The 24,155-nt window shown below is 40.7% G+C and overlaps 1 protein-coding gene across 1 annotated transcript; it reads right to left on the bottom strand.

The window, feature by feature from the left end:
• Window positions 1–1,606: 1,606 nt before the first annotated feature.
• HACD1 (3-hydroxyacyl-CoA dehydratase 1) lies at window positions 1,607–21,966 on the bottom strand. The gene is made up of 7 exons (XM_029238576.1): window positions 21,672–21,966; window positions 12,630–12,747; window positions 12,424–12,442; window positions 12,259–12,347; window positions 9,543–9,664; window positions 4,394–4,572; window positions 1,607–1,779 (listed from the first exon to the last, which is right to left on the bottom strand). Exons 1-7 carry the CDS (start codon window positions 21,809–21,811, stop codon window positions 1,697–1,699), a joined length of 750 nt encoding a protein of 249 aa, XP_029094409.1. The 5' UTR covers window positions 21,812–21,966; the 3' UTR covers window positions 1,607–1,696.
• Between the last annotated feature and the right edge of the window lie 2,189 nt (window positions 21,967–24,155).

Raw genomic sequence — 24,155 nt, 5'->3', positions numbered from 1 at the left:
ACTTCAAGATATTCCATCACTTAAGGGAAAAGAAAAGAATTACAGCTGCTGGTAGGGAGTACAAGTTGAATTAATGCAAATTTTAGGAAAAGGATTGAAAATATTTTTCATAAGACCGGCATCTAACAAGATAAATATGTGAGCTTCTTATACTATGTTACCAAAAGGAAAAAGTCCCTGAAAATTTCTTCCGTATAAAAATTCAAGATGAAAACGATCAAAGCCATGTAAACGCAGAATGAACATCAGCGTTTTTGAGAATTAGTAACCTAATCCTGCAAAGGAAATATTAAAATGTAACATAATAAGAGAAATAGCACCTTTTTAAAAATCAAGTTATCTAAAATGTACGTTTGCAAAACTATTCTGCACTACAAATCTCCACATGAAATCATTTGAAAAGGAGGTAGTAACACAAAACAAGCAATTCTGAAAAGTGTAAAGTTACATGCTGATTGTAAATGCAAAGAATACAGAACAATTAAAGCCAAAATTACACCTACATATCTATAGCAGGCCAAAAGTTCCTTTTCTTTTAAAGGCACACATTTAATAGTGTCTCTAAAACAGGCCAGGAAAGCAGCATACCTTAATATAAGGGGGAAATTTTTTAAGGACATTTTTAAGAGTTAAAACATTTTTAGAACTAAAGCATTATTAGATTTTCTTCAGTGTATCTTTCTATTCAACCCGTGGACAGAAGCTTTACCATAAGATTTTTGCTATTCAGTGGAATTCAGAATAAAATGAATCTATTTCAGATCATACCCTAAAACGTTTTGTTACCTAAGTACCACAAAGGGATTGTCACAAGATGATTTTTTATTAGATGATTCCACGGTATAGGGCAGTCTTTTTCAGCCAGAGTTCTGAATGTAACAGACACAGTGTTACCATCAGATTCAATGTTATTATGTTTTTTTACAAGTGAGGCCAAGTATATACATACATTCTTTCTAATCCCTTAAAATCCTTACAATTGAAAAGCTTGACCTTGAGTAGTTAATTCAAATAAAAATAAACTTGCTTAGGAGTATAATTTCAGTGGCCTAAACATATTTCCAAAGAATATTTTCCAACTGTGACACCTACTTGAATATTTTGGGCTTTTTATATGACTACTTTATCTAGATCAAAAGATTTACCATAGCAGACTATGTCTATGTTTCCAAAAACTGTTATTAATCAAAAATGCTACCTTATAACTTGAGAGAAATAGACCTTGGGTTCAAGAAATGCTAATACATTATTAACAGTTATTATAATTCTGTATTTAGTTTCATTTATAAATATCACGTAAACATCACTGGCAGGCATCATAATATTAAATCACTAAACTAATTTCTAAATATTGATTTCAAAAGCTTTGAACATATGTTGCAAAAAAATTTAGTAAAACTTATTTTTAGTTCAAAAACTAACAGAAGTTTTTTTTTTTCCAGGTAATACACCCAATTATTTCTTTTTATGATCATCACCTACCCAGGAGTCGATAATAAATACTTGCATAGTTCTTGGAGAAAATGGACCTGGCACAATCTGAAGACAAATATTGGCAAATACCACGTGTCCCAAGTTATAGTTTAAGAAACAACACAATCCTCAATATTTCATGAAGCTGTTTATTCTTATTATTAAAACTTGGATTCAAGTAATCCTGGTTATTCTGGAAAAGGCACCTTGTTGTAGGGATCATTTAATCATCCTTTTCGACAATCACCTCTCCGTGAAGCACCTTTCTTCTCTGACGTAACATATGAAAGTAGAGTTGTGGAAACACTTAATTGAAAAAAGAAAACAGAGAAGGTAAGCTATGGTTGGAAATCCTTTACACTTGAAACCTCTTAAACATGGCGGCCTTTGAAAGCAAGCACATCATATACAGTTGCTACTACCCCCTAATATTTACAGGGCTCAGGGCCACATACCATATGCCTAAATATTTTAATGCCATCAACTGTCAGTCTTTTCAGCAAACTTAAATATTTTGATAAATATCTCTTCATAATGACCTGGAAGGCCATGTCTGAATTTAGAATTCTATAACTCTTCGGAACACTGTGCCAGAACAGTGCTGCACAAGGAAAGCTGCCCCACCTGGCCCCTTCTCTCCATTCCATCGGCTGTCCTGTACCATGAGGGGTCTCGTGAACATCTGTGTGGATGTCCAAGGCCACACAGCCCAGCTGCATCCACCCCCCTCACAAACAGCTGCCCCCTCATCTCAGGGATGTGTACACAGGTAACGGTGCTATAACCCCCAGGAGAACAGACTGGGGAAGAGAGCTATGCAGTCTAGATGCGCGCTCAGTGCCATCTGGGTTGCAAATTCCACGGTCCCGGGTTTCCAGGATGTGATCTGAAGGAAGGGGGTCCTGTGTGGAGTGGTGACCAGCAGTGAGCCAGGACACGGCACTCTATCTAAAACTGGGCCCAGAGCAAAAGCCCCTCTTGGCTGGGCATAAGGGTAGTCTGGTACACACACACAAATATATATGTATTAGGTCAGTTAGACAAATGGTCATCCACCCTGTCAAATTTGGAGAATTATTTTGAGCCAATTTGAACCAGTACTTTAAATCATAGGGTAAATGTTGGTGCATGAACAAATTAACATCAGCTACAAACAATACAAGTATACAAATATCTCTGAAAACGATGAACAGAATAGCCAAAACTAATGAACCTAATGACAAAACAAGCTTTGAATATTTTGCTTAGGCAACTGTGGGTAACTACTTCTTGAACTTAGCTCAAATGGAGCCAACATGCATAAAAGATTTTATTTTTTTATTTAGGTATCCAACCTTCATTAATGTAACCATCCTATTATACCAAAGGGCCTAAATATATTCAGGCCATATAGACTTAAAGCTAACTGACCGACTTTTGCAAATACTTCTATAACATCTTGAGTAGTTTAGTAGAAGTATGGGCTTGAGTTCAAACCTTGATCTTATTCACTAGCTGAGCGATTTTTAAAGCAATTCTCTTAACCTCTCTAACCTCTAATGGCCCCATTGATAAATGGGAACTAAAAGGACTTCTTTTGAGCACTAAGTGCTCAAAGTGTACTTTTATACTTGTAATTAGCAAAGGATTTAATAAGCAAAGTATAATTAGTTGCTATTACTACTAATACTAATAATCAGGTGGAAAACACCCCCCTGGCTGGCTGATCCTCCAGCAGGTGGGGCTCTCAGGTAACTGACAGCCTCCTAAACTGAGAAGCAACTACTGGCAAAGGCTGGTCTTCACAGGACACCTGAAAATGCACAGTCACAAGTTACTGGTTTGATGGTTTCAAACCATGATCTCTTGGGCCCTGGGTTTCCACAGAGATGCCTCAGTGGCTGTGAGGAAAAAAAGGCAACCCAAGACCTGAACCTGTAACTATGATAGGACAGGTCTGGCTCTGCTCCAGACCTCCAACATTCACTAGATGTTGCGCAAAGCAGGGGAAGAAACAAGTGTCATAGGCACACCACCCCCGAGCCCTCCTGAACTGGCCCTGGTGGATAATCGGAGGAGAGTCAGGCTGAGATGGGAGAAGATGAGGGGAATAAAATCACTATATGACCATCAAGGCAATTTTGATTTTGGAAAAACTTAAAAGAGGTCCCAAGGAAGTGGCCAAATTTTATGTTCATCCTCTTTAGATGAAATATTTCATATTGCGTCAATGTCGATTTTAGATTCTATAAACATTTCTCATTTCTCTTTCCCCCCGCACTGACCCCAGAGTCTCTAACTTTATTGAGGAGGGCAAACAACAGCTTTGCTTTATCTTCATATTTCCTGCTAGTGATTATCAAAATCTGACCTAAAAATATACCACTTTGTATTTAAATGAAATGAATAGAGTCTCACCAATGCACTGCACCTATTGAAAGGTGAGGAGAAATTAGTGGACTGAGTTATTCAAAATATTTTAAGAAAAGCAGCTTTTTTATTATTTTCTAGTACACAGGGCAACACACAGAAGACTAACAAGTACTCCTGGATGATCTTTCCAAGTATGTGCTTAATGAATAGAAATGACCTCAGATTTTCTTGGATAAAATGTTCATGTTCAGATACATAATTCTAAATGCTTTCAAAGAGTTCACTGCAGGCTTTATCTTTTCTTTAAAAACATAAATCATACTAAGCTTATTTTTAAGTGATTTTGAGAAGGCAATCATTTGTGTGTTAATTTACTTACCTTTTTTTCTCACAACTCACCCTTCAGTTATTTCACATTATGAATACATGTGGCACTGAACGGAGGTTTTGATGCATTTTTAAGACATTAATTTTCCTTGTTTATTAATCTGGCATCTTATGACATCTTTTGAAAAACTTTCACAGCATATGCTAAATCAAAGTATACTACTAATAGAGACATACTTACATGGTATATACGAGGCCATGGTTATAAGAAGAAAGTAATAGTAGTCAAAAGAGACATTGTATTTATTGGGAAGTCTTATTGAGAACATTCCTGTTTTCTTCACATATGGTAATGCAGCGTATATTGTAAGAAGTTCACCAGCAACTCCAACAGGATATAAGATGATAAAAAAATTGTATCTGGAGAAAGAAAAACCTGACAATTATTTTCTAGAATAATGATTGGATTTTATATGATGATTCTTTTGCTACTACTTTATTTAAGCTTAAAAATTCTCCTTTCTATACATACTTATATTAACCTCACGTAACAAGGTTAATTTGTTTTCACTTTAATCATTTGGTTATTAATTTAATTATCATCTTTTTTTTTTTTTTCTTATAGTAGTTTCCATTTTAAGTGGCAAGATCTTAATAAAGTAAGAAGTTAACTTACTTTACAGGACTGAAATAACAATACATTTTAAAGTCAGTGACTGACTGATGCAGTTTTTTAAGTATAATAAAGTATACGAGTATTTTAACTATTATAGTGTATTGTAAAGTAAATGGAAGCATTGTAAAAGTAACTGCTTTGACACCTGGAATCATACTGATTTTTTTTTCCCCTGCAGCTAGTCATTTGTTGATCAAATGCTGTGTTTTTAAAAAAGACCAGTTATGATCCTAATTTTATATCTAAATCTTGAAATTGCCACAGTCGTTGTTTGGAGACATTTGGAAAACGCTTTGTGGTTACTAATTAAAAGAATGACTATTTTAGAAAACTGGTAAAACCACCTGAAGCATCAGTAGCTACTAACAAACATACTGCCTAAAACTGTTTTCATGACAAAACAAGGAAGACAGGCCGTTTCCTGAATTTGCACATTAAAGGAATAGTCAGCTTGCTTAAAAGAGAGCTGAGAGAGCTCTAGTCAAAATCCAAGTCACAGTTCGTTCATTTGGATTGCGGAGCATCCTCCAACACAGAGCGGGCCCAGCATCACTTCCGCCTACAGTTAGAGGAACACTGCACAAGTGTCCACTAGTGGACCCGCAGGACAGCCTCAAGCGCCCAAGGTAATGACATTTCTTAAGAGTTTCCTTATTCCTATGTGCCAAGGATGTGCAAGGACAAGAGGGGACAGAGGGGGGCAGAATTATTTGCCAGAATAGATGAACTGGTAAAGAAAGAAAATGATCCTTCCACTGTCCCTCTGTGTCCCCTCCTTGCCTTGTGCATGCCACCTGCTTCCTCACCAGCCTCGGGTAGTTATGTGTGTATCATTTAAATCAATTTTTTCCAACCTCAATTTAAAAGTACATAACTGAGCATTTTATATTCCCTTCTTAAGTAAGACATTCAAACCTCTTAAATTTTTTTTTAACTTTATGTGACTCTCAGATAATTTTTGGGGGGGTAAGATTGTTCTTTATTTTATTTGTTTATTTATTTTTAATTTTTTTTTTTTGCGGTACGTGGGCCTCTCACTGTTGTGGCCTCTCCCGTTGTGGAGCACAGGCTCCGGACGCGCAGGCTCAGCGGCCATGGCTCATGGGCCCAGCCGCTCCGTGGCATGTGGGATCCTCCTGGACCGGGGCACAAACCCGTGTCCCCTGAATCAGCAGGCGGACTCCCAACCACTGCACCACCAGGGAAGCCCAAGATTGTTCTTTAACTGAAAAAATATCACACTAAGTATAAACTAGGTTAAAGCCTTAAAGACGTGATTATTTTTAATGAAATGGGAAAAAATTACACAATTTATTTGACTTTACTTGCACTTTGAAAAGGCTCTATGTCACCAACTCTCTAAGTTCTGATGGCAGCATGACAGATTTAACTACTTATTAAGAAAGAGACATGATGTTTCCTTACAGATTCCCAATTGTCATCAAAAATTTTCTGAAGGGACTGCATTTTTGAAATTAAAATGGAAATCAGTATGAAAACATAACATTATGCATTTATCTATTCAGTGGGTTTTTCTAGGAACATGTCTGACAGATAAATAGAATCAAAGTATATTCAAACCATCACAGCAGGGCAACTCTATAAATAAGAAGCCATTTTTAAGCTTTACTTGAGAATAGCTTCAACACTGGAACATAAATATAAATGTTATTTTAGGTTATTTAATGGGGTTGGCAAATATACAGCTGGTTGGGATCTTTAAGATTTTTGACATGAAACATAATTATTCACGATTATGCTTAACTGACGTGATGTGTTATGTTAACATGTGCATTTCAAAGTTGAAAGATTTTATAGTAACCTGTTTAACATTAAGGCAATTGACAAAGGATTTCTAACAGCAAATTTAAACATGCAATGGTAGAGTTTGGAACTTTTCCAGAAATTCAAAACATGCAAATGCATTCTAAAAGGCGGGCAAAGCATTAGAGACCATTATCTCCCGCAAACAAATTTTATAAATACAGCAAATAAAAAGAGACTATATTATGAATTAGTATTTTCAAAGGTGCTAGAAGTCTGAAAGACGGAGGTCATTCAAAATGGCATGAGATGCATTCTGGGATTAGAATCCAGCTACATTCCAAACTGCCAATTTTGCCAAACACTTATAAATGGTAGTGCAACCTTCTTATGACAGACGAAACGTTTAAGCTCCAACTATAATTTTGAAGTATTTTGTCATATTCAAAACGGTAAGCCACAAATATCTAAAAAAGAGCTAGAGAATATAAAAACGTTTGAAAGGGTATATAGTATAATTAAGAGTGATAATCCTTTGTAGGGGGAATATAGACAATTTAAAAGGTTTTTATTCTTTTAGGTTATTTATATATACTAATTTATTATATTTGAACATGTATAATATGAGTTATTAAAAAAGGAGTAATTAATAAAAAATGTTAGGCCTTTTGTATAAGGGGAGCAAAAACAAGTCTGACACTAGTTATGAATTACCTTTATAAGCTAGCTATGGATTAATACAAATATCAGAGTTTTAAAAAATAATGGAAATATGGATATTACATTGTTTTTAATATCACAAAGCGTATTTATAGCATCAGAAAACTGGGAATAATCTAAATTCTAGCAATATAGAACTGAGTCAGTCATACTATGGAATATTATGCAGCATTAAGAGTTAGAGAGCTAGATCTAAATGGATCTGTACTGACTTAAAAAAAGATCTCCAATATATAAACAAAAATCAAGTATTGTATCCTATTTATGTTTTGTTGGTTTTTTTTTAAAGAAGATGTTGGGGGTAGGAGTTTATTAATTAATTTATTTATTTTTGCTGTTGTTGGGTCTTTGTTTCTGTGCGAGGGCTTTCTCTAGTTGTGGCAAGCGGGGGCCACTCTTCATCGCGGTGCGCGGGCCTCTCACTATCATGACCTCTCGTTGCGGAGCACAGGCTTCAGACGCGCAGGCTCAGTAGTTGTGGCTCACGGGCCTAGTTGCTCCGCGGCATGTGGGATCCTCCCAGACCAGGGCTCGAACCCATGTCCCCTGCATCAGCAGGCAGATTCTCAACCACTGCGCCACCAGGGAAGCCCCTATTTATGTTTTTAAAAACTCACATCTGTGTGTTCACATTGCTGTTATTAAGAAAAAGTCTGATGGTAAACTCCCAACTTTCTCTCTCCAAGGAAAGTGAGTGGGGCTCACGTAGGAGTACAAACAGGAACTTTCCATGTTTATTCTATATACTAAAACTATTTGAGAGTTTTTCACAGTGAAAGCATATTACTTTTGTAGCTTAATAAAAATTTTAACGAATGAAAATACTGTCAAATTCTTGTATTCTACCTATGTGGGATACATATCTATCTATCTATCTCCCTATCTTATCTATCTACCGTATCTATCTATCTAATTTACCTATCTACATAGACATATATGGGATAGACGTTTCTTAACCCAACTGCTCCCCTGCATTTCTTACCACCTGGCATTTCTCACACCTGTTAGTTGTTGTATTTTCTGTCCCTTCCATCTTGAGAGGACAGAGATTTTGTTGCACTCACACCTGCATCTCAGGTATGCAGTAGGTACACAGCATATGTTATTGTTATTATTGTTATTTCAACTCTAAGTGCAACATGGAGAATGAAATGAACAAATCTATGCTGGTTTGTGATTTGTTCTCCAAAGGGCACAAATAATAAGTTGTTTTTATAATAACTTTGTAAAATACCAGCTGCTCAAAGAACGCATACTTTAAAAAGGACGGAACATCTTCTGCTTTAAAAACTGTTGCTTTGGGAGGGCTATGTTTAGAACCCTTGAAATATAAATTTTGTCCTCATAACAAACAATACAATTTCAAATAAGGGTGACTTTTTTGTTTGTTTGTTTGTTTTTGTTCTGGCCGTGCCATGCAGCATGTAGGATCTTAGTTCCCCAAGTTCCCTGACTGGGGATCAAACCCGTGCCCCCTGCAATGGAAGCAAGGAGTCTTAACCACTGGACCGCCAGGGAAGTCTCTAAGGGTGACTTTTTAAAATGTCTGTCTCTGCTACTTTACACACACACAAAAAAGTTGACATTGTATATATAAGATACTAAAACTTGTGGATACTAGGTGGAATATTAAAGTAATTTAAATCAATAACTGATTGATGTAAGGGCCACTTTTAGCAATTACAAGAACAGTATGTATTTAATTCAATGAAAGTCTGTCGTGTTAAAATAATTTCTATGCACTGGAAGTTTCAAATAATTTCTTTAATATGCATCTTGTTACTAAAGCTTGCCTATTTTAAAAGTTTATTTTTAGTGTTTTAGCTTATTTTCCTAACTTTGTTTTGTAGAATAAAAACTTTGTGAGTTGTCAAAAAAAAAAATTAAGTCAATCAAACAAAATGCCATATTTTTGGCCAAGAGTTGATTTAATGTAATTCCAAAGATGTATATCTTGCTTTCAAGGAAAAATGAATGACCGATTCAGAGGCTAAGGACACTAACGTAGTTTGTCTGGCATTGCTTTCACTCAAGATATATGTTAATATGATTGTTGCCCGGTCATTAAATTAAGCCTTTAGAATGCAAGTTATAACACTGCTGATTTCAAAAGCAGCAGCCTCCTGGCAACACAGGGCTAAGACACACATTTTAATTCTGTGTTAGCTCAGCACACAAAACACGCATGCGCAGGACCGAGAGCAACTAAACTGCAAGACATCGTCGCCACCTGGCCCATTTAACGAAGTATGGCAAGTGGTCGAGAAGACTGAATGTGTAGAAGGAATAGCGAGTGATCTCTGTCACCGTCCACGCGACCAGAAAAAGCACCACACTCTCCTCATTCTGGATCTGCAGAATTACAGAGAAAGCCACAGCGTTGTTTAACCTTGAACTTCTTTCTCCACGAAGATATTTTCTGTTTATTATTTAGTACGTGCCTTTTATTATAACGGAGAGCTAGGGTTAGACAGATGCAATACAGAAAACGCAATGCAGTCACCATTAATAAGTCTTTACAAACACGTGATTTAAATGTGCTCTAAGCACAGGAATGGTCAAATTTCTATTGGGTTCTCTGTCTCACCCTTCACTCCAGCCAATAACTCCACCATCCCAGGACAACATCAGCCCCTCAAAACCAGTATGGGAACAATCTGACCCTCGGACTTTCTGTTGGTCATCAAATCACACCCATCCTACTGCAGCACTAACTCCCGAATCTGCCCACTCACTGCAGCCCTGCTACCACAGTGTCAATTTAGGACCTGATCACCTCTCATGCAGAATGCTGTCACAGCCCCCTATGCAGTGTCCACTTCAGAGGTGGACGTTTTCTCTTAAAAGCAAAACACAGAAGCAAACCAACAGAAACAAAATTGGAAGGTGCTAGTCCCGGGATTTAAAAGCTTCATGGCTTCCCCACTGCTTAACAGGAAGAAAGGTAAAACCCTCCCACCTGAGCATGATGTTCAAGGATCTTTACAGCTGCAGCTCAGAAATCTCGACTTCTTGTGCAACGACTCAACCCCACCCCCAGCTCTCTCTGGGGACACAAAACTTTGTATTATTTCCAGAAAATGCTCTGAATGTGTCTTAACACGTGCCATTCCCTCTAATTATCAATAGGATGCTCCTCCCTTTTCATTTTTTATAAATTTATTTATTTATTTTTGGCTGCGTTGGGTCTTCGTTGCGGTGTGTGGGCTTCTCATCGTGGTGGCATCTCTTGTTGCAGAGCACGGGCTCTAGGTGCACGGGCTTCAGTAGTTGTGGCCCACAGGCTCCAGAGCGCAGGCTCAGTAGTTGTGGCCCACGGGCTCAGTAGTTGTGGCCCACGGGCTCCAGAGCGCAGGCTCAGTAGTTGTGGCGCACGGGCTTAGTTGCTCCGCGGCATGTGGGATCTTCCCAGACCAGGGCTCGAACCCGTGTCCCCTGCATTGGCAGGCGGATTCTTAACCACTGTGCCACCAGGGAAGTCCCTGAATGCTCCTCCCTTTATCAATACTTCCCATGGAAAACCCTTTCTCACCTTTAAGATCCAGCTAACCACCACGGCCTCTGGAAAACTTGTCCCAAACCCCTCCTCTCACCCTAAGCAGTTACGTGCTCCCCTTCCTTGTTCTCACAGTACTGTGTTCATATCTGTATTATAACACTTGCCAATTTCTATCAGGATTTGTCTGCCAAACGCTTGTATATCTACAGCACTCAGCTGATACACTCCTTCCTCGGGGAAGCCTTCCTTCACTCCTTAAGTCAGGCCAAGTCTGCTGGTTACTGCAATCCACACTGGCCTCTCGTTTCAAAGCACTCTAACACTAGTAAAATCAAACAATTATTTCTGCAACAACTTGTGTACCATCTCTCCCAATTCCAGGCTCCATGAGGCAGGAACCATACGTGTATTATAAATAGCCAGATTCCCGGCACAGCGTCAGGAACAGAATAGGCGCGTAATTCATACTTGTTGAATGACTCAACATCTGTAGGGCTGCCCCCTACTCCCCGATGGTCAGTACCCCTGACAGCTGAGACTGACTTATTCATTTCTGTAAATCCCGAAGTAAGCACAGTGCCAGGGGTATAGAATGCACTCAATACACGCTGGTTGAATTAATTAAAGATGGGTGGAAAGATGCCCATGGGATACCACTGTTGGAGAAGATTAAATAGTAAAATCAAGGAAGAGATTTTCTGCAGTATAAAAAAGAGGCGGAAGGGATAAATTGGAAGACTGGGATGGACACATACATACCACTATATATAAAATAGATAACTAATAAGGATCTACTGTATAGCACAGGGAACTCTACCCAATACTCTGTAATGGCCTATATGGGAAAAGAATCTTAAAAAAAAAAGAGTGGATAGGGACTTCCCTGCTGGTGCAGTGGTTAAGAATCGCCTGCCAATGCAGGGGACATGGGTTGCAGCCCTGGTCTGGGAAGATTCCACATGCCACGAAGCAACTAAGCCCACACACCACAACTACTGAGCCGGCGCTCTAGAGCCTGCGAGCCACAACTACTGAGCCCATGCGCCACAACTACTGAAGCCTGCGCTTCTAGAGCCTGTGCTCCGTAACAAGAGAAGCCACCGCAATAAGAAGCCCGTGCACTGCAACAAAGAGTAGCCCCCACTTGCTGCAACTAGAGAAAGCCTGCGCGCAGCAACGAAGACCCAACGCAGCCTAAAATAAAAAAATTTTTTTAAATTGGAAAACCCCAATTTATATGGCTATAAAAATGCCAATTTTTGGTTTTGCTGGTGTTTCAAAGCCATTCTACGAATACACTAAGTCAATGTACAATCACACTTACATCCAAACCCAACCTTTCTTTGGCCAAGGGTTCTGCTTCCTGAAATACAGTTAATACTTTGGATTCCTATTAATAAGAAAGCTTTCCTGCAGGCTCAAGTAGACGAAGTGTTGTGTCACTTACTGGTTTTATACTGTGAGTAACGAGCCACACCATAAAGATTCTTGAACTCACTTGGACCCCAGCCACAAGCACAGAAGTAGGCACAATTCCTTAAAGAAAAAAACAAGTCAACCACTGCTCGAAATGCAATCTATGCCAAACATAAAAATTAAATCAAAAACTCACCAATTAAACAGTGGACTATCTGTAAGCAAACACACAAAAAAATCACATGTCAATAACATACAACATAAAATAAATTCCTGTCATCGTTGGTTTTAAATGCATCTGTAGGGAGTAAATAATCAGCAAAATAAGACTAATTTTGCTCAACTGATATATTTTCAAATAAATATGGCAGTGATAGATAAACAGCGACGTTGAAAACTTACCTCAAGCAAGGCAAATGTCTGGAAAAATTTAAGTGTCTTCTGAATACTTCTATATAAACCTTTGTGTGTTCCTTTTTCCATATAAAAACGTACCATGGCAATAGCTAGTACCAGCCACCTAGAGAAAGTAAAAGCATTTTATAAAACTCTATCACAACGAATTCCACTGAATCCTGTAAGGAAATGTCATAATTTATACAGTAATAACATGTATGTGCTATTATGCTCTCAGTTCATTATTCTATTTTAAAAACCCATAGGAAGAAATGACAAACATCGTTTTTACATTGACTCTTCAAGGGAATAAAGAGAACATACTCGAGATCAACTACATACAAATATCAAACACTGTACATTGTATTTTTGGTCTCAGCAGATAAACTGACAGACTGAAGGAATAGGTTTCTGTACCAAAAATGAAGTTATTATAAAGCATTTAATAATTATATAAAAATTTGAGGTAAAAAGCTGTGTGTGTATAAATATGTATTTTATACAAATATATAGTATATATTTATATGTAATTATACGTAAAAATCTTGAATGAGAATCATTAATTAACATTTTTATCATTTTCTCTAAATAAAAACAATTGTGGTGCCACAGAAGGGACACATATAGAAGGTCAGACATAAGCCTGCTTTTAAACAGTGTGTTTTAAAACTAGTGGTTACCAAGGGGGAGAGAGCAGGGGTAGGGGCAAGACAGGAGTAGGGGGTTAAGAGATACAAACTAGTATGTATAAAATCAATAAGCAACTAGGATATATTGTACAGCACAGGGAAACATAGCCATTGTTTCCTAATAACTTCAAATAGAGTATATTCTACAAAAATACTGAATCTCTATGTTGCACACCTGAATCAACTATACTTCAATTGAAAAAAAGTTTGTTTTCGAAAAAGAAAAAATACATATGTCCCCTCCCCCCTTTTAACTTACACTTGTACATTAAATATAGTTGCTGTGAATTAATGGCACTTAAAAACACAAGCTACACCTGTGGAGACCGGCTTTGTCACCCGGGTACTCAATCTCCAAGAGTCACTGATGAGAGGTAATGTTTTTTTCCAGTTTCCTTTGCAATTACAAAAGCACTTTGAAGTTTAAAAAAGTTGCGTCACCTGTAACTTTTAAAAATCCTTAATAATACACCCATGGAAATGAATAGCTAACCCAGGCTTTTGAAAACAGTGGTCTCCAAAGTGTCTAGTTAAATGGATATATGAACTATAAAATTTATAATAATTTTATACAGTTTTAACTTTTTAATTAAGAGAACTCAATAAAATAGACAAATGGCTTAAAGGTGCCTGCAAAGAAACGACGGACTGAGTGGGGTGAAAATGCAGACTCAATCAAACAGCAAGAAAATGGCAGAGAGGCACTTCAGCCCCGGGAATCTCTTCTCCTCAGCGCACAATGAGGTTAAAAACAATGACCTTTAGTGAGATATGACAAGGAATCAGGCAAGTGCCGGAAACTACCACAAAGACCTTTGAAATGTACAAGTATTAAGGATAATAACAACAATGATAATAAGTACACTTTCAGAGTGCTTTCAATGTTCCAGACACTGTCTTATATGCATATTTAATATATTAATATTTCATCCTCACAATAACCCCATGAGGTAGCAACTACTAGTATCCCATTTCACTCCTGTGGAAATAGGCAGAAAGGGCCCTATAGCCAGTCAGCTGGGACCTCAACTCACCACTCATCTCACAGTCTATGCTCTTGAACTACTCTGCTGGACTGGTCTGGCTCTTAGCATATACTGTGCCTTGGGATATTAGCTAATCATAATAATTCATGTATTTAAATTATAAGTAATTTTTAAAGTTATACAGAATGTTATGCTCAAATATTTTAACTGATAGTAGTACGCTATCAAGAAAGTTTGAAAGCCACTCTTTTATACGAAACAATCACCATGCAGAGATATCTTGCGACTTACCCTAAGGCTCAGAGTAAGTTAATGGTGGAGGTCTCCTAACCCTCACTGCTCTTCCCTTTCTACTGCACCATGGCTTTTACTGGATTCACCTCACGGTTCCATCCCGCATTAGAGCCAACACTCAACCCTGTGCTGGGCTAATCTGAGTGTGCTAATCTGGATAATGTTTTAGGTACCTTCCAGGTTTAAAATATTCTGATTTCATTATCCTCAATTCCAAGTCCTTACACTACTTCTAACAAGAAAACAAAAAGCTTAATGTTTTCATTCACATTTTCCCATATACTTGTCTTTTCTTTTAGACAAATCCAAATCAGATTTTTACCAAAGACCGACTTAAGAGGTAACTGTTAACCTACCAAAGAATTCATCAAAAGATTAATTTAGATGGCAAGTTTTCTACATTTTTAAAGGCATGATATAAAAATCCATGCATTTTAACAGTATAACAAATTTTACTGTTGTCCCATAGGTGGCAGTATTGTACCAACTAGTACAGTATAACAATACTATCCCCACTCACCTGTTGGAAATAAAAGAAATTAACACTGGGGTTAGAAAGGACCATGGAACTATCTATACTAACCTCTCATCTGTTTTTTGGTAAATATGGCCAGGAACTCATCTGAACTAACCCGTGCTCACTTCCTAAGTGCCCCCCCCCAATCACAAAGGGTGAGACTCAAAATCTCTCTTGAGGGCCCTACATTCAGCTAACGTTGGGCTTCCTATATCCGTCAGTTTAGTAACTGTAATTTTAAAAATTTCCCAAAGCAACAGGAGTGTCTACAATTAGGAATTCTTTTTTGGACAGGTTTTTTTTTAAATATGCTAGAGCTAATGATTGCCTAAATATGAACCCAAATAGACACTTTCAGTCCTTGACAAAACACTCTCTTTGGAAAATATAAACATGTGTTCCACATGTAGAAGGTTTCTCACTTGCTTAATTCATTTATTCATTCATTCATCTTCAGGATCAATACAGGACAGGTACTGTGCTAGGTGCTGGGGAATTAGGGATAAACAGGACATAGTTCTGGCCTCAAGGAAATCTTAAGTTACTAAGTGGAGACAGAACACTGCAGCAATGAAAGAGATGTGGCATAACTTCCTAAACACCTTCTAACACTCACTAAATGCCTTCTTCTCATGCCACTATGGCTACAATTACCCTGAAAAATCTTACTGAAGGTGGAGCTCTTTCTTCTAGCTGCCTCCTGGTGCTTCTTTTTCTCCTCAGATTTCTTGGAGACCACCTGCTTTTTGAAGAACTTGGTTATCTACACCTATACTTTTTTTCTTAATTTCAACACCGCTTTAAAATTTTTTTTACAACTTCAAACATATACAAAGGTATAGAGAATGAGTGGTACGATGAACCCCCATTTGCCCACTGCCCTGCTTCAATCAGTATCATCTTATTAACAGTCTTGTTTCATCCAAACCTCTATTCACTTCTTTCCCCACAAGCCTTCCTCCCTGATTATTGTGAATCAAATCTCATACATCCTATGATTCATAAATGCTTAATTATGTATCTCTAAAAGGTTTATTTTTCATAAACATAACCAAAACACCACTACCCCATGTGAAGAATTGAACAATAACTTCTTCAATCACAAAACTTAGAGTCAAGATACAAATGTCCTTAACTGTCTTATAATTTTTTTAAATCATGATTGAAATAAGATTCATACATTGCAATTAGTTGCTATGTGTTTTATGACTTTTAAATCTATAGGTTTCACCTCCTTCCATCCATCCTCATCTCTTCTCCCCTCTTTCTCGTGAAATTTATCTGTTGAAGACCCTGAGTGGTTCCTTCAGAGTTACCCGCGGTCTGGGTTTTGCTAACTGGATACCCCCATGTCATTTATTATGTTCTTCTGGCCGCCATATTTCCTGTGAGTGCGTAGTTAGTTCTAAAGGATTGATCAGACAGATTCACGTTCAAGGTTAATTTCTCCGTTGTGTTGCGTACTTCCCCAGGGAGCCCAAAATTTCTGGCTGTCCCTCTTCGTTGTGATGTTAGCACCGATGGTCATTATCCACATCCATTATCTCGGCAGTTACTGAGAAAGGATGATGTTCTGATTTTATTGCGTCTTCTTTTTTTTTTTTTTTTTTGCGGTACGCGGGCCTCTCCCTGTTGTGGCCTCTCCCGTCGCGGAGCACAGGCTCTGGACGCGCAGGCTCAGCGGCCATGGCTCACGGGCCCGGCCGCTGCGCGGCATGTGGGATCTTCCCGGACCGGGGCACGAACCCGTGTCCCCGGCATCGGCAGGCGGACTCTCAACCACTGCGCCACCAGGGAAGCCCCGAAGATGATCTTTGACGTTCATACAATCCATACTTCTGTGTGGTGTTCACTGACAACTCTAAACTTCCTTTCCTAGACTACATGCAGACTTGTTTAGTAGCCAACATGTGTTTCAATTTATCACACATAAGGCTCTCATGCCAACAGAGTTAAGCTGAAAGGTTCATAAAAGAAAAAAAACCAGATAAACTGGACTTCGGTACGATTAGGACCTCCTGCTCTTTGAGAGACATTGTGAAGAGAATGAAAAAGCAAGCCATACCTGATAGAAAATATTTACAAATCACATATCTGATAAAGGACTTGTATCCAGACTATATAAAGAACTTTCAAAATTCAATAGCTGAACATCTAACAACAAACCCATAAAAAATGGGCAAAAGATTTAAACAGACCCTATACCAAAAAAAGGTACACAACTGGTAAGTAAACCCATGAAAAGATGCTCAGGGTCATTAGTCACCAGGGAAATGCAAATTAAAATCACAGTAACACAATACACTGCTTAGAAGGTATAAGATTATGACGACTGACCACACCAAGTGCTGATGAAGATGTGTGGCAACCGGAAAGCTCATTCACTGCCCGTGGGGATGTACTGTACAACCACTCTGAAAAAAGTTTGGCAGTTTTATAAGAAATCAGCAGTGTGACTACCCTATGACCCAGCCATTCTACTCATAGGTATTTACCCAAGGACAATGAAAGCGTGTGTCCACACAAGACTTGCATACAGATGCTCACCACGTCATCTGTCATAGCCCCAAACTGCAAAGAACCCAAACGTCCATCCACAGATGAAGGATAAACAAGTTGTGGTAGGTTCATACATGGATCCACCTACCTCAGGAATAAAATATATGTCTATTACTCAACACTTCAAGAAATGTACGTGCCTGAACCTTGGGTTTGGTGCTCTGCTAATGCAGACTATGTACACTGTGAGGATATCTTAAATAGCTTCTTTCTGCATGACGTGCATTTTTAAATTCACCACTAGGGGTAGGAATTATCCTTTCTAAACACCCACTGTGTGTCCAGCACCCTGCCGATCACTTCATATCCACTATTTCTTAATTCCTTGTAATAACCTAGCAAAGTAGTTGCTTTGCTACCCTGACCGATGAGAAAACCCAGGGTCAGAGAGGTTATGGAACTTACCTAAGGTCACCCAGCTAAAAAGGAGTGAAAACATAACCTTCAATGAACACCTTCCTGTACTGTTTACAGGTTAAAATCCTAACATGTTAGCGAGGCATGTAAGGCCTGTGCAGTGAGCCAGGCTCCCCATCCATCTTCCTTTCCCAGCCTACATTGCAGGCCCGCTTGCTGTCACCCCAACCGCACGTCAGCATGAGCTGTTCCCTAACTCCTGCTCTTTCCTCATCCCTGCCGCTCAGTTGGAATGCGATGGTCCCCCTCCTCCGCCCAAAGCTTTCTCTGATCCTGCCTACCTGTCTGACTTGACACCTCTGCGGAACACTTACTTCATCCTGTCTTTTATTGCAATCTACAAATGCCCCAGGTAGCACTTCTACAAGGACAGGGCCTAAAATATTTAGCTTTTGTCTCTCGCTTGACCTAGGATAATGCACTAACACATGTGGGCTTCAAAAGTGTTTGTAGCAAAGCAAAAGAATTAAAAGAGAGAGAGAGAGAGAGAGAAAAACGCTCACTTTCCTAGTCAAGCATCTGTTGTGAGCAAGTACAATAAAAATCCTCACACCCTTTAAATTACATTGTTACTTAATTAATTACATCCTGTAGTTCTACTCCAGGAATTCACCCTAAACAACTAATTCAAGAGAAACAAATTAAAGTAAAACATCATTAGAGGCATGATTTAGTCCATTACTGTACCTTAACTCTATTCCCTCTTATGTAACCACGAAAGAGTGTAATTATGAAAACTACGTAGAAATATTTGGTGAAACAGTGAGTGAAAACAGAATGTCCTACACAGCAGATACTGTAACTACAATACCCTCTAATGTGCATTCATTCACTCAACAAATATTTCTTGAGTGCTTCAGGGAGCTGACACTGTTACAGGACGACGCAGACAATAAGCAACAGGACCAATCAGTAGAATTCATTGTACAGTTATACGGTAATAAGTACGATAGAGAAAAATTAAGCAGGCAAGGGGGATAAGGAGTGTTTGTGTGCGGTTTTTGCTATTTGAACGAAGATAGCCACGAAGGCCTCCCTGAGAATGGAGGTTTGAGTAAAAATCTGAAGGAAGTAACTCACGTGAGCGATAACAAGGAAAAATGAAAGGCCATGCTAAGCTTATAGAATTAGGCAAGTTCTTGTCTACATTTACGTAAAATTTTATTTCTTAAATATTATTTTGATTGTTTTCAAGACGATTACAAAAAAATTAATAAACCCTCCAAAGTTCTGCTAAAAGAGAAAAACAGAACAAGCAAATGAACAAAAAGAACCTTTGCATTAGCAGATGTAAACTAGTATATATAGAGGATGGATAAACAACAGGGTCCCTCTGCCCCAACCCTCCAATTAAATCGGGAGGCTTTCTTGCATCTCATGCCTATTTCCAGAATTAAGCTCACTTGGAATATCTACCCTCTACATATGCAAATCCTATCCCTTCTTCAAATCTCAACACCTTTAGAAAGCTTCCAAAGGGTTAATTATATGGATTATTCCATTTCCGTTCCCCTTGCCTTTTTTTTTTTTACATCTTTATTGGAGTATAATTGCTTTACAATGGTGTTAGTTTCTGCTTTATAATAAAGTGAATCAGTTATACATATACATATGTTCCCATATCTCTTCCCTCTTGCGTCTCCCTCCCTCCCACCCTCCCTATCCCACCCCTTGGCAAGGGACCTTCTCAACACAGGCAGGGAGACAAACAAGTTTCGGGGAAGCAGTAATTTGCTGAGCCAGGGAGGAAGGTTAGGAATGAAGTGTGAGAACACAGCTGAGAGAACATTTAATTCTACTGCAGGTCGGGTAAGAGACCCAGAAAACTTCAGAGGTGGCTTGGCTAGAAGTCACAGCAGAAACACGGGGATTATTACCCAAAGAATAAGCAGCCTGAGCAAAGATGGAGAGAGCCATGAAAATAAAACTGCATGGTGTCTGAGGGCATAGTTAGTTACAGTAGACTTCAAAAGCAATAAAACTGGAAAGAGGAAATCAGGGAGATATTGCAAAGGGCCTTGAACGACAGACAGCCTAAATCCCTTCCACAACAGTGGAGGCAATGGGGGGGGGCGGTCACCGAAGGCTTTAAACTGGAGTTATGCATTGACTTTCATTTTTTGAAAAGGTAACTCGGCCTTCAAAAGGGAGAGTGGCCTGGAAAGGAAAGGGACAAGACCAGTTAATAAATGGTAGGCATCCCCGGAGTGTTTACTAACTGGATGAGACTAGCACAGAGGACAGAGGATATTTTCAGCCTCCAGGGTATCTAAAGGCTGCAGCACACAGTGGGCACTCCATTGTTCTCCAGTAGCTTTGACTTTATTAGTTTTCCCTTTCAAGATTATAAAATTTAGTAAAGTGGAAAGAAGTAGCACGGCTCTGGATTCAGACTGTGCCGAAATCCAAGGCTGACACTTGCTGGTTTGGGGAACTTGAGCAAGTGACTTCACCTATTTGTGCCTCGGTTTTCTAGTCTATCAAATGTAATATCATGCACCCCTCACAGGACTGCAGAGGACCGGAAATGACATACTACACCTAGAGTGACCGACACAGTGCCTAGCGCACAGCGAATCCTCAATAGATAGCAATATTTTCATTAACTGTATTTGGTATTAAGCACATAATAAGTACTCAGTACTGTGTCAAATCATTTATTAAATCTTTATCAATCACATTTTTCTATAAGCCCTAGAGAAAGTTAAAGGTATTAAACGTTTCCCCAGATTTGTATAGATTAATAATACGTCATGTGATAACGGGAAAATAACTTTTTTAAACGGCAACGCCATTGAGAAACGCAAGAGCATTTTCCCAGCCGGTTTTGAAAAGCGGTCGACACAAGTCACTGTGACAGCTCTTTGCAGAGAGACAGTCATTGTGTAACCTTAATTTGTAAGTCGTACTCAAAGCCACAAATAAAAGTACGGGGTATCAGTCATGGAGCCAACAAGATGCTGGACACGAGTGCTATGCTCCGATCCGGCAGGGTTTTTAGAAAACCGTCCCAAGTAAGAAGCTCTCGGGAGCACTATTACTTAAAAAACAAAACAAAACAACAACAGCAAAAAACCCCGTAGCGACACGAACAGTTAGGAACACTCTGCCCAACCATCGGCGGCACGAGGACGCACTCCACGGGCTGGCGGCCGAGGACGCAGGTCTGGGCCTCCGGCCAGACGGCTCCGGGCTCCGGGGTGGCGGGACCCCGGCGTTTCTCCAGCTGCAGCAGCAGCGGCGCCCGCGGCGGCCGGGCCGGAGCCGCCTCCCCGGCGGGGCGGCCCCGCATTCCTGCCCGGGTCTATACTTAACCTCCGGCCCGCGCCCCGCGGCCGCAGCGCACGCCGTGCACCGTATTAGGCAATGCCCCGCGAGCAGGGCCCCGGCGCCCCTGGCCCCCCCGACCACGCTCCATTCAAGCCCGGCGGCGGCTGCAACGCCCCTCCCCCACGGCCACCGCGCCGCGCGCCGCCCCCGCGCCGCGACCACCCCGCCTCCGGGCGCGCCCCCCGGCCCGCCGGCGCCCGGAGCGCGGAACGCCAAGGGGCGGCGGCGCGAGGAGGGCCCCTCGGGGCGCACGTACCCCGCGGTCATGGCGATGTTGTAGAAGGTGAGCCAAGCGGTGGCCAGCAAGCCCCGGCGCCTCCTCTTGCCCGCGGCCTCCCTCTCCTCGCCGGCCTCCGAGGCGCCGCCGTTGGTGCCGTCCTCCTCGCTGGACGCCATGGTGGCCGCGCAGCCGGGGGACGTGGACGAGAGGGGCAGGGGAGCGGGAGGGGTCCGGCCGAGCGCGCCGCTGAAGCGCCGCCGCCCGCTGCCGCCGCCGCCTCCGTCAGGCGCCCCATGTGCCGCGCGCAGGAGCCTCGGCGCCGCCAGCCCGGCCGCCCGCAGGGGGAGGAGAGGGCGTCCCGGGCCACCGCCCCGCCCCCGGCTCGCGGGAGCGCGCGCCGCGCGGGGACCTGGCCGCCGGTCCTGGGCGAGGGGGCGCGCGGGGGTCCCGGGAGCCCCTGGGTGCGAGCTCAAGCTCTGCTCTCGGGGAAACCCATCCGCCTCGCCAGCTGGGGGAGCCTCCTCTTGGAGACAGCCCGGGCGTCTTGGCGCAGACTACGGGCGCCTTGCTAGTTAGTGCCTTGAGCCGAAACGCACCTGGACTTGGCGTGGCCCTGCCCCGCCCAGACTTCTGTAAGATTGTTTCTGGAGGTGGAGAGAGGCCGTGGGGATCCTCCCGCCAAAGACTCATTCTTCAGAGCTTCTGGGGAGGAAGCGCCCACTTTTCACCCTGTTTCACTTTTCCCAGCCGGCGGAGCAGGCATGGGTGGGGGGGTGGAAAAGGAGTGCCCCACCTGCGTGGATTCCACTGGAGCCAGCGTTCTGTGGGCGTTCATTGCACTGCAGCGCGGGATGCTGGATGTTAGAGGGAAACTGGAGGAAATAGGACGTGACAAGATACCAAAGGAGAAAAGTTTGCGCAGAGGCAACCTACGGATGGAAAGCTAGCAAGAGCCCTCCCCTCAAGAAACGTAGTATCCCACTGTTACGCACTCTGTGTCTCCTTTTTTAAAAATCTTCTTCCAGATACACATGCTTTCTCCTAACAGTTATTTCCTCTTTCCCCTTAAAGCACACAGTTAAGAAGGCAGGCTCTGGAGTCAGATGACTGGAATTCAAACCGCAAATTCCAGGCTCCACCAGTCTTATTAGCTGTGTGAACTTGGGCAACTAAATCTCTATGCCTCAATTTCCTCAATGGGAATAACTTAAAAACCTGCCTCGTGGGGTGGTTGTGAGATTTAAGTGAAATCCATGTAAACCACTTACAGGCCTGAAACAGTTTGAGTCACCCCAAATCAGTGTGTGAGCGCCATTCGGGCAACTCGGATCTCTGGTGATCCAGTGAAAGAAATTCTGTGCAGAACAAGGGAAGCGATCTTCTTGTTAGGTCGTCCTCCGGGAACCTGATTCTGGCCCTGGGCTGGAGACCACCCCCGAAAGACCACGGAGACGAAAGTTGGACCTGGTCCACGCGGATCCTGATCTGGGCTCTGGGCACATCCCCCAGACGGCACTACCAGCCTGATCTGAGAAACTTAGATAATTTTGAGGAGTGTGTTAACAATGGGAGATGGGGAAGTCTGAGGTGTGCCTGGGGAAGGAATACTGGCTGAAAATTGTTCAAATTTCATGAAAACTATGAACTACTGTTTTTAAAGACATTTACATTGGAAAAAGAAGTACAACTATTTGCAAGTGACAACATTGTGTTATTAGAAAAGCCTAATAAGTCCACAAAAAAGCTACTGGAACTAGTTGCAGGATACAAGGCCAATGTAACAAAAAATCAATCTTTTCATACATTCTAGAAATGAACAACTGGAAATTGAAATTTAGAGTAAAACTATCTCATGCTTATCAGCATCCCAAACCATGAAATATAGAGGGATAAATTTAACAAAACGTGCAAGACCCGTACACTGAACACTATAAATCACTGTCAAGAGAAAGTGAAGACCTAAGTAAATAGCTATTCTATGTTCGTGAATTGGAAGACTCAAGTTGTTCAACTGTCAGTTCTCTCCAAATCCCAGCAGAATATTTTTTAATTTGACAAGATAACTCTAAAATTGATAACAGAAATGTGTAGTAAGAATGAAGTTGGAACACATACATATCTGTTTTCAACAGTATAAAACTACAGTTTACAGGACAGTGGGGTAGGCATAAGTATAGACATATAGATCAGTGAATCGAGTCCAGACCCCCATACATATGGTCAACTGGTTTTCAACAAAGATGCGAAGTTTAAAGTCTTTTCAACAAAAGGTGCTGAAACAACTAGATATCCACATTAAAAGGAAAAAAAAAGAAACTTGATCCTTACCTTACACTATAGACAAGTATTAATTTGATATGGATCATAGACCTAAATATAAAAGCTAAAACTCTAAAACTTCTAGAAGAAAACAGCAGAATCTTTGTGACCTTGGGGAAGGCAAAGCTTTCTTAGATACAATGACCTAGAATAAAGCATTTATCATAAAAGTAAAGACAGATGGAACTTCATCAAAATGTA

Source organism: Monodon monoceros, unplaced genomic scaffold, assembly GCF_005190385.1.
Source record: "Monodon monoceros isolate NGI ecotype Baffin Bay Population unplaced genomic scaffold, NGI_Narwhal_1 Super_Scaffold_21, whole genome shotgun sequence".
NCBI lineage: Eukaryota > Metazoa > Chordata > Mammalia > Artiodactyla > Monodontidae > Monodon > Monodon monoceros.
This window is presented reverse-complemented; position numbering and strand designations above follow the sequence as displayed.